This window comes from Podarcis vaucheri (genome assembly GCF_965113315.1).
Source record: "Podarcis vaucheri genome assembly, chromosome: 10".
NCBI classification, from domain to species: Eukaryota; Metazoa; Chordata; class Lepidosauria; order Squamata; family Lacertidae; genus Podarcis; species Podarcis vaucheri.
Genome location: NC_138748.1, coordinates 52,295,527 through 52,306,985, shown reverse-complemented (window position 1 = coordinate 52,306,985; position 11,459 = coordinate 52,295,527). Strand labels below are relative to the sequence as shown.

Here is an 11,459-nt window from a genome sequence, read left to right as displayed (position 1 = left end):
TAATAAAAAACATTTTAAAAACCGCGTGCAAAAAAAATATGCGGGTGCTTTTAATGGAAGGATGGCTGCAGCACGCCTATAACGCTGCTACCTTCCCTGCCCATAAATGCACGTGCACGTCCATACACACGTGCGTATAAACACGCACGCATATCGGGACTCCGCGCACGTTTAATTATTCCCTGCCTGGCCTTTGCCACAGCCCCGTGTGGGTGTTCAAGGTTAAGGCGCTGCCGCCGCCGCTATCACGGCTCCAGCCCCGCCCCGGACTCGAAGAAACAAAGTCAAGCGCTTCGGGCCAACTTCGGCCATTTCCGTAAGGTTCTGACTTCCGTCGCTCTCCTTCGGTTGCATAAGAGTGAGCGAGCGTGACGCGCGGCCGACGAGCGTTCGAGCAGGGAGGGAGGAGGAGAAGAAACAAAAAAACAAAACCACCTCCACAGTGTCCTCGCGGCACCTTCCTTCCCCAAGCACGTGACGGCGCCGGGAGGGCGGGGGAGAGTGAAAAGGGGCGGGACCAACGTGTGCCTGTGACCTCACCCGCCCGCTGTTCTAGAGCCCCGCCTACAAAAAAGAGGGGAGGGGAGAAAGAGAGAGATGTGTGCGTGAGGGGAAGAGGAGAAGGATGTGTGGCGGCACGTGCTTCTCTCTCTCTCATTGTCAATTCAGAGCGAGACCGGGAGGCGGGGCGGGCGGGCTTCCGGGCGAGGGAGAACTTTTATCCCTTTTGTGAGCGCGCGCGCGCGCTTGACGCGTCGTGAGAGTTCCATGCCGCCTTGTTTCCTGCCGACGGTTCCGCTCTTCACACACACACCCCCCGCCCCTCCTGCCGCCTCCGCCCGCCCTTCACTTCCTCCTCTTTAGGGCGCATGCTCGGCGATGTACCTTACGTGACTGTCCCTCTCCGCCGCGCGCCCTTGCCGTTTGTCCGCTCTCGAGGGAGGGAGGGGTATCGGCCGCGCGCCCAATGTGGGAGCCTAACGCACGCGCACGCGCGCTCCTTCCCCCTCTCCCTCTAGATACGGGAGCCTAGCACGCGCGCTGTTGTTATTGGTGCTGCCGACTGACTGGCTGGCTGGCTGGGCTGGCGGCGGCTGTTGGTTGGGGCTGGCGGGGTGGGGGGAGGAGGAGGCGAGGGAGGAGGAGGAGGAGGAGAGCAGGGCGGCTCAGTCAGTCAAGCCAGCCAGCCAGCCAGCCGGGCGAGAGAGAGAGTGAGCGAGCGAGCGAGTTCTTTAAAGATGGCCGGGGCGGCGGCGGCTACGGCAACAACGGCAGCAGCAACAACAACAACGGCGGCGACGACCCCCGTGTACTGCGTGTGCCGGGAGCCTTACGATGTGAGCCGCTTCATGATCGAGTGCGACATATGCAAGGACTGGTTCCATGGCAGGTAAAACACGCGAGGGGGCAGCGAGGAGGAGGAGGGGGGCCGGGTCTCCTCACGGGAAAACCACAACAAAACAGTGAAGTGTGTGTGTGTGGGGGGGTCCATTATTTAGAGGGGGGGGAGACCTGAGGGCCGTGAGGGAAGGGGGCGGCCGGGGGCCGAAACAAACAGAAGGACAATGAGGCGGGGGGAGAGAGAGGCGGTGTGTGCGCGCCGCGATGCGTGTCTGCGGGAGAGCTGTGTGAACGGGGCTTTTCGGCGTGCCAGGAAGCGGCGTCGGGCAGCCGCCGGCGCTCCTCGGTTCCCTTCTCTCTCTCCCCCCACCCCCTTCTCCAAACAGTGTTATTATATAAGGGACTCCTTGGCCGAGCTTGAGGGGCTCTTCTGAGGAGTTTGGCGGGACGAGAGGTGCCCGGAAAGTTGAGTTGCTTTTATTATTATTCGCATTGTTCGAAGCGCGTCGCGGCTGAGGTGCCTTTTTGTGTGCGTGCGCGCGTGTTTTTATGCGTGTTCATCTCGCCGTCCCGTCCGCTTCCTGGGCTCGTGCTTCCCCCGGCCAGAGAGTTGCGTGCGCCTCGCGGACGCTTTTCTGACGTTGCGCTCGCGTGAGTGTCCGGGTTGGCGTTTCCCCCCTTCCTTCTTTTCCCCTTTGCACAGGGAGGTTGGGTCAGTTCTGTTGGGAAAGTGCGAGCTCCGAAGAGGAGGCCACGCCGGCGCCGCGGCACTAGCTGCAGCCTCCCCTCGGCTGCGAAGGGAGGAGGTGGGGTGGCTGGGTGGGTATCCATGGGCATTTAAACAAAGGAGCAAGTTTCGGGGCTGCCGCGGCGGCGCGAGTGGCTCTCTTTCGGCCGCCCTTTGATCTCCCAGCTGGCCGGAGGCTGGATGGCGGCTGAAGTTCGGAGGAAGGGGCATCGATCTGGGGGAATATTTGTCCGAGCTTCTGCTGCTGCTGCTGCGGCTGCGGAGGGGAAGTGCGCTTTGATTGACAACAGGACATTTAAATACCCCCCATTTAACAAAAACAGAGTCACGATGGAGCTGGCGAGACAGCCTCATCTCCCTCTGCTGGCTTCCGAAGGGAAGCTAATTTAAAGGGACATGGTTCATGCTTCAGATCGTTCCCGGATCAGAGAGACATATACTCCCTCTCTGGTTTGTTTGGTTTTTTTTTTTAATCTCTCTTGTTTTTAAAGGAGACAGATAGCACAGAGAGAAGGTCTGTAACTGTCCTCGAGGGTCGAGCCGCACGCGCGGTGATTATTGCGAATACATTGTTCACATTTAGAAGCTAGGCTGGCTCGCCGTCTACAAAGTGCACCTGCCTGCCATTGCAGGTGCACATGTGGTTCTGTATTCGTCTCTGAATAGATTCCGTGTGTTCCGTGACAGTGGGGCTATTATAGATTTAAGTGTTTTACGGAGGAACCTGACAATATCCTGGTGCATTGCTGCAAATGTAAGCACCAGTGTTTTAATTCAGAAAACTGCAAAACCAAAAAAGGAAATAGGCTTCTATTGTTGCTAAATTTCTGTGAGTATGGTGAACAAAGATTTTTTTTCTGAATTATTTCCAAATTCCTAAGCCTACAGCAGTGAAATAGTTATGTAATCAGTCTTTTGGTTCTGTTAAAGGGAACATCGCTGCAATAGTCTGTAGAAGTCCTATTAAACAGTAGGAGAATTTGAACTGATATTCAAAAAAACCCCTTTGAAATCTATTACAAAATATTGATACATGCTTTTAAAAGTTAGGTGAGCTTAAAGTGGCAAAAAAGCAGGGGAATGGGTTGGGCAGTAGCAAACTAATGCATTAGGACAGAAAAAATGGGTTTGATAAGGTGGATGTAGAAGTGTATTATATGGTAGCATTGTAATTTATTTTATTTATAAGTGTGCAACCAGCTAAAAGTTATTCCTAAGAAAATGCTTTCTTGTGGAAAAGAGGGAAAACAAAGATCTAGTCTCTAATGTTTATCTAGGTAAGTCCCATTGAACTCTGTGACTTACGGTACTTCTGAGTAGGTATTCATAGGATTGTGCTGTTAAATAATTTTGCTTCTGCACATGGCTTGGCTCCTGAAATCCAAATTACTTGGCAACTGAACTATAAACAGATTTGCTATTGCTCCCTTCGAAAAGCACCCGGCAGTATCCCACAAGGAAGATAATAAAACATCACAATTTTGCTAAATTTAGACTGTCATAGATACATTATTGCTGGCTGTTTGATCCTTTTCCTGATAATTTGTCTTAATTTTTAACATAGTCCCCTGAATTGTCACTTTTGCAGTGCAATACTTTAAAGTTTACTCTAAAGTAAGTCCAGTTGGGGCTTATTTACAAGAGTGTTCAGCATTGTGGCCTGTTTCTGGCCTCAAGATCTATCTCCTAATTTACAGTTCAGAAAATATTAGTCTATGTGTAGTTGAATTATATGCTCAGTTGCTATTTTCTTATACTTTTTTCTAATTTGAAAGGAGCTGAAGTATTTCATTTTGCTTTGGATGTTAGTGTTCAAATGTTTTGTACTTGAGAGAGCTGGACACCTCAGCTTGTTTGCTTATGTCGTTGGATCCGTGAATATGTTTTTAAAGCATTGACACTAGTGGTTCTTACAAGATCCTGGACTGTTTTGAATCTTTTGTATGAGTTATCCACTTGCATGGACTCCTTGTTTTCTGTCTTTTATAATGCAATATATCCAATAGAGATCAGAAGGCATCTTACAATCCTTAGCCTTTCTTAGGAGCTTCCTGTGAGTGGAATTTTAAATTCTTCTTGAAATCCATATGTACTGTATTCTTTAGAATACCACTTTGCATGTATGGAATTTACATTAGGTTTGGTGCTTTCACATGATTTCTTTTAAACTCTGAGGTGTGATTTCTGCTTGTAGCCATGCCCTATAGCTGGGATGGCTAACTCCTCTAAGGAAACAATCAACATCACTGTTATAACTCAGTCTGTCATTCTGGAGATTGTGCAACAGTGGAGGGTGGGCTGAGGGGGCAGGGCTGGATTTTACCACCACTAAGGAAAGGAAGCCAAAAACCTCCCGGGGATATGCCAGTAGATAGCGATCAACCTGTTGGACATCCCTGCCCTATAGAATTTTAGCTGGTTGCACAAACCAGATGAATTGTCACTGAGTGACTTGTCCTATAGTTAGTTCTTTAAAGAGTTAACTGTAGTCATCTCCAGTTCCTGAATCTAAATCTGTTTTTAAACTTTAACACGTTAATTATCTCTTTGAATGCCAGGTTAAGGACAGTACCTTTTATATAACTTGGCTATACAGTGGTACCTCGGGTTAAGTACTTAATTTGTTCCGGAGGTCCGTTCTTAACCTGAAACTGTTTTTAACCTGAAGCACCACTTTAACTAATGGGGCCTCCTGCTGCTGCCGTGCCGCCAGAGCACGATTTCTGTGCTCATCCTGAAGCAAAGTTATTAACCTGAAGCACTATTTCTGGGTTAGCAGAGTCTGTAACCTGAAGCGTATGTAACCTGAGGTATCACTGTAATACTTTTGCATCTGGGATGCCCCATACAATACTTTTTTTACAAGCCAGAGGAGAATTAGACTTGTTTTAAATGTGACACTGGTAAATAACAATAACTTAAATATGCACCATTCTATATACCAGCTGTTTCATTTAAGCCAAATTACCTTCTTGCATTTGCTGCACTAAAATGGCTAGAACCTGTGGCTCAAGTGGATACCATAGCAGCATGCTAAAGGGAATGCTGTGGTCATAGTCTATCTTGAAGGTTTCTGACAAAGTAACAGTATTCTTGCAGAGAAGCTGGTAAAATTTGGGCTGGATCAGGTAACTGCTTGAGTGACCAAACACCAAAAGTGCTCACTGGTGGTTCCTCATCACCCTGGAGAAAAATGACAAGTGTGGTTCCACAGGGTTCTGTCATGGGCCCTTTGTTCAACATTTTTATAAATGACTTGGATGCAGGAATTGAGGGGATGCTCATAAAATTTGCAGATGGCACTAAGTTGGGAGGAGTACCTAATGCTTCAGAAGACAGAATTAGGATCAAGACGACCATAGCAGATTGGAGAACTGGGCCCAAACTTACAAAATGAATTTCAGTAGGGACAAATAAAAGGTTCTGCACTTAAGCAGGAAGAACCAGCTGCACAAATATAAGGTGTGGGATCACTTGGCTTGCCAGTAGTTTGTAGGGATCTGACCAGGATTTAATGAGGATGAGCAGGGGTTAAATCCTGCTGCTTTGGCCAGCAAGGGAAGTGGCACACGTGGCTAAACTGAGCAGGATTTAACTACCATGTGAGCCAATTTTGCTTAGTTTGGCTGCTGGGAACAGGCACATAGGTCAGTGCAGAATTAAAGCCCAACCTTCCCATTGGCCAACAACTGATATCATCAGCCCATCAGAGTGATATAAGCTGATTGGTTGGTAGGCATGTTTTTGGACTTTATAGGCCAGACTGGGCCCTCTGAAGGGCCAGTATTGGCCCATAGGCCACTATGCTGTATTGTTTTTAACACTTGATTGGAAGCCGCCCAGAGTGGTTGGGGAAACAGATGGGCGGGGTATAAATAATAAATAAGTAAATAATAATAATAATACAAACAGGAGGTTTCTCTCTCTCTCTAATGGTCTAGTCACTGTCTTCTCAATACTGTGACAGTTTTAGTTTCCCCCCTTTAAATAATTTTGAAATTTTCCATTTGTGTCAGATCACTGATAAAATCATGTAGCAGTTACTGGTTTTGTTACTGGCAAGAAAAGAGAAATATGTTTCTTTCATTCTTTAGTGTAGTCACATTGGTTATTCCCTACCCTGTACTGGCTAAGAGGCAGCACAGGTAAAAATGACAGGCAGAGTCACTTGATTAATGAAAAGGCTCTGGCTGACTCTGGTCTGCAGGGCTTGTTTGCAGATTAGCGGCTGTGAGGCTAATTTATGCAGTCTTGCTATTTGGACCCAATTTTGCATGCCAGCTCTTCGGGAACATGTGTCTATGTATATGCATTCACATCTGCACATGTGTACAGTCAACTGCTGCTCCATGTATATCTAACTGCACATGCGGTGGTAGAAAAATACATGCCTCTACACTGAGGACACTGAGCAGTTTTTCTGTCTCTCCTGGGTTCATATCTTCCAGTTGTGCAGCAGGCCAATAGCATAAAATTCTGGCTAACCCTAGTGCTTGAAACAGATACTTGTATTTACCTGCTTGTCTGGTAGGTCAGGTAGGTGACAAGGAATTCCATACTGATGAATGAGTGGCCCAGCAGAAAAGGAATGACTCTCTCAACCTTTCTCCACCAATCAACTTGGTTTTCATTCTGGCCATTGAGGAAGGGAAGCACATTCATTCTCTGCTGGTCTGCTTGGTAAAAAACATTTTAAAAAATTAGTCACTGTTAGTAGTCCTCTGTTCTATGCTGTCATGGAAAATAGGGTTCCACTCCTCTGTAATGAATGTGGAAATACAGGCTACTAGCCTCTTAGCAGACTAGTAAAAAAAGTAGGCTAGTAATTCTTGTAGGCCTATTTACAAGGCAATCATGTCACTTTGTGACAGTTTTATGTAAAAAGTTTCCAAGGAATAAAATAATTAAATGCAGTTTCATTAGCAAAGTGTTATGTCAGTTAAGGATTAAGCCTTATCAGTTTTGCAACTACATCATTTGCATATTACTCTGAAGTAAGTTTCACTAAGTATGAAGGTGTTTACTTCCAAGTAAGTGTGCTTAGTATTGCAGCCTTAGAAGCTAATTTTGAACAGTGTGGATATCCTAGGCCAGATTCACAGAGATAGAAGTGTAATGACAGTTCTATTTCTAAGTAATGTACATTAGCATTGTGTTGATTGTCATGTTGTTGATTGTTGTCCAGTACATCTACATCAGTACTGGAAACAATTTTTAAATGTCAAGAGAAGGTAACAAATACTCTGAATTTTTAATAAACACTGGTTCTCTTTCTGGCATATTAAAACCAAGTTTATTTATGTTCTGTAAATAAATAGAACTGAATCCAGAGTAAAGGGTATCAATGCAGTTTCAGTTTAAATGTGCAAGTGCAGTAGAGCAAGTAATGCATAGTATTTTAAAAGATTACCTGGAAATAAGTTACGGTCTTGTTGTCTTGTATAATAGTTCTGTACTTGCATATTTGCATTTCACATTTGCCTTTAACTGGAGTTTCAGTTCTGTATCTTGCCAAGTGGTGGTGGTGGGGAATACTTGCCTTGTGTATGTTAAGCAACATGAAGTGGCTGTTACATAATTACAACTCTGGATAGTTGAATTGGTAGGGGGAGCTATGTATATTATTGAAACTTGCTATGTTATTAAAACATGTGAGTAGTGTTTCTGTGGCAGTAAAGCAGGATTATTTTAAATGATAAGGCACTCTAATTTCCAACCTTCCCATCGTTTTAACGGTATTTAATGTATTGTTTAAAATATGCTTATGGAGTATTATATTTGAGAAATTCAGCTTTGGTTTTTGATTGCAGAAAATATTTGATAGTACTAATGCAAAAGAAAAAAATATAGCCTAAATGTTCAGCATGATACAGTGAGGGGGGAAAGTATTTGATCCCCTGCTAAATTTGCCCATTAGCCCTTTGACAAAGAAATGACCAGTCCATAATTTTAATGGTAGGTTTATTATAGCTGTGAGAGACAGAATAACAACAGGAAAACCTCCAGAAACCAAGAAAACAAAAGTCAGAGATTGATGTGCATTATAATGAGTGAAATAACTATTTGATCCCCTATAAACCAGCCAGATGTCAGGCTACCTGGTATCTTCACTGTATGTAACGAGCCAAGATTAGAAGCACCTGCTGTAAGGGAGAGGTCTTACCTGTAATCCCAGCTAATTACAGTACCTGTACAAAAGACACCTGTTGACAGAAGCAATCAATCCTGCAGATTCCAAAGTAGCCACCATGACCAAGACCAAAGAGCTGTCCAAGGATGTCAGGGACAAGATTGTAGACCTGCACAAGGCTGGACTGGGCTACAAAACTATTGCCAAGCAGCTTGACAATGACCCAAAACACATGGCCAAGGCAACAAAGGAGTGGCTTAAGAAGAAGCACTTTAAGGTCTTGGAGTGGCCTAGCCAGCCTCCAGATCTTAATCCCATCGAAAATCTGTGGAGGGAGCTGAAGGTTTGAGTAGCTACACATCAGCCTCAAAATCTTACTGACTTGGAGAGGATCTGCAAAGAGGATTGGGACAAAATACCTCCTGAGATATGTGCAAACCTGGTGGCCACCTACAAGAAACGTCTGACCTCTGTAATTGCCAACAAGGTTTTGCCACCAAGTACGAAGTCATGTTTTGCAAAGGAATAAAATACTTATTTCACTCATTATAATGCACATCAATCTTTGACTTTTGTCTTCTGGGTTTCTGGGGGTTTCCCTATTGTTATTCTGTCTCTCACAACTACAATATACCTACCATTAAAATTATGGAATGGTCATTTCTTCGTCAGAGGGCAAATGGGCAAATTTAGCAGGGGATCAAGTACTTTCCCTCCTTACTGTAGTATCTTGTAAAAGTGCTTTGTGGAGAGTGTTGCAGAAATATATCATTGGTATAAATAAATCCCTGTGTAGCACTGATTTGTTTAATACAGTGTTTGTTTCAAAAGTGAATTAGTTCTGCTCAAGTTCATCTTGTCCAAAAAGGAGATAGTTCGGTTAAAGTTCACACTTTTACAAACTATATTTTAAATACCTAGCCATGCACCTGCATACCATGATTTTGGCACTATATGAAGAAGCCTCTGGTTTTTTCTTCCTTCTGCATTGTCATTCCCTCATGGCCTCCATGGTTTGTGGCAAAACATAGGTTCCCCTTCCATTCAAATCAGCAAGCCATGCTTTGGAGCAGGAAGTTGGGGAGAAAAATGCAGTATACATGGGAGCCCAACTGTGGCTCATTCTGTGATGATTTATTTAGTGCAGGGGGTCGGCAAGGTTTACCTCGCCTGGGCCGGTTCACTCCAGCAGCCTGTGGCCTGGATCACAGATGCGCATGAGCGCACCTGCCTGCAATTTCCAGCGTCTGTGTCTGTGCAGACGCGATTTCTGGCAACATGGAAGCGAGTCCCTGCGCCACGTTGCGCCGGTTTAGCGCAGTGCGTGGGGACTCGCCGAGTGGGTGGCTCGGTTCAGGGGCGGCTCGTGGGCCAGTTAAACGACCCGTGTGGGCCGCTTGTGGTTGCCTTACGTTGCCGACCCCTGGTTTAGCGCCAAACCATGATTTGGTATTACATTTTGATGAAACCAGAATGTGGAGGCAACAGATGCAGATCTTCAAATGCACGGTCATGGCCCAGTGCAGCATCCTTGGCTCACATTTGCTGTATGTAGAAGATATATATTCCCTTTGTTATGCATTACATTTCTCCTCTAGGGGACAAATATAAGCACAACTACTGCTGCAAAATAAAATTCCTTAGTGTAGTCTGCAGCATCTCATGTAATTCTTGAAAGTGTGCCTTCATTTCTTGGCAAAACTAGAGCAGGTACATCACTCTTCTGACAGTTTAGTACTGTCCAGGCTGATTCTTGAGGTTGTTAGTGTTACATCATACAGGTGACCACCATTGGTGTTGCATGATGTAGTTACCGTATATCACAGTGAAATGTCAGCAGGACTGAATCCTTGGTGGCATGGTGTGACTGTGTGGCATTTTTCAACCCCTCCCTTCTATATTCACATATAGCACATTTTTTTATTTACATGGTCTTGTGGCAGTCATTCTTTTATTGAATTATTTTTCTTGAATTAATATTGGATCATGACATGGAAGTGTTAGAATCCTTTTTGAGCATTTGTGGTCAATATAGCCTGGCAGAAAACTGTTGTCTAAATCTGGCAGCGTATTCTGCAGTTTAGATAAAATCTTATTTGGGGTATGTGTGACTAGCATGGAAATTGTTTCCAATTACCAAGTTAAGCAGACCCACTTCTTTAGAAACTTTAATACAGTGGTGCCCCGCAAGACGAATGCCTCGCTAAACGAAAAACGCGCAAGACAAAAGGGTTTTTCGGTTTTCGCAAGACGATTTTCCCTATGGGCTTGCTTCGCAAGACGAAGGGCTTGATCTGCGCCGCGCGCAAACCGCTTTCACCGCCAATCTATTTATGCGGCAGCGGGGAATCTATGTAATAGTAATAGCAATCAATACATTATTAGCGTCCGGAAACACAGCCGGTGGTGATGCTGCCCCGCGCCGCTTCGAAAAGTTCCTAGGCTTCAGCCTTAGAACTGGGAGGGGACTTGGCGGCGACACCCGGCTCGGGGTGGGATTTCCCCGTCTGCGCTCTTAGCGCGCGCGGCGACCACTAGATCCCGAGGAGGGCAGACTGGGCAGTGGGGGGGGGGGAACATGAAAAGTTTTGCCTGCCCGTCTCCGAGGAAGCGGGGAAGATGATCCCCGTCAAGGGAAGAAGGGGGACACCCATTTGCCAGCAGCTGGTGCCCCCGAACTGAGGCTGAGGGTGGCGCCATCGCCTGTCAAAGTGACCGCAAAGGTGGGCTCCGGTCGCGTGGCCAAGGGAAGTCCTGCTGTGGGTCGTCCAAAGTCAGCCCGAGCGCGCCACTCACCTAAAAGGCATGGAGAGACAGAGGGAGCGCGCGAGGATCCCGGTGCAGAGGAGGCTCCTGCAGCAAAATAAAGGCAGCCCGCAGCCGGAGGGCTCCAGGACTCGGAGCTGCGGCGGGGCCGTCGATGGCGTTGCTGGAGACTCCTCCCTCTGGGCCTCGCTCTCTTCGCCTTCGCTTGCCCTGCCTGCGATTGGCCGGGCTCATCGCTCCGCTCTGCAGAGCGCTGCGCAAAGGCGCGGCAGGACAGGTGTCCGGGGACGCCTTGGCTGAGCGCGCCCCGGGATCGGAGGTGCGGGGTGCTTGCTGCAGATCTTATCTTCCGGGGTCGCTGGGATGGCGGCGGTCGGGGCTTGTGTTATGTAAGCGCGTCAGGAGGGACTGCTTAAGAGGCCGGACGAGGCTTATGCAATGGCCAGATGCTCCCTAGGGGTTGAGGCTTGCAGT

At 46.8% G+C, this 11,459-nt stretch overlaps 1 protein-coding gene across 3 annotated transcripts in view; it reads left to right on the top strand.

Moving 5' to 3' along the window:
• The first annotated feature begins 1,130 nt into the window (after positions 1–1,130).
• Positions 1,131–11,459, top strand: part of KDM7A (lysine demethylase 7A) — a 47,408-nt gene continuing 37,079 nt past the window's right edge. The window contains exon 1 of one of the 3 annotated variants that reach the window (XM_082240471.1): positions 1,131–1,390. In XM_082240471.1, coding sequence (XP_082096597.1) covers positions 1,239–1,390 — 152 coding nt within the window. In that variant the 5' untranslated portion in view covers positions 1,131–1,238. The remainder of the gene's footprint in view (positions 1,391–11,459) is intronic. The other 2 variants (XM_082240472.1, XM_082240470.1) reach the window with 2 other exon arrangements.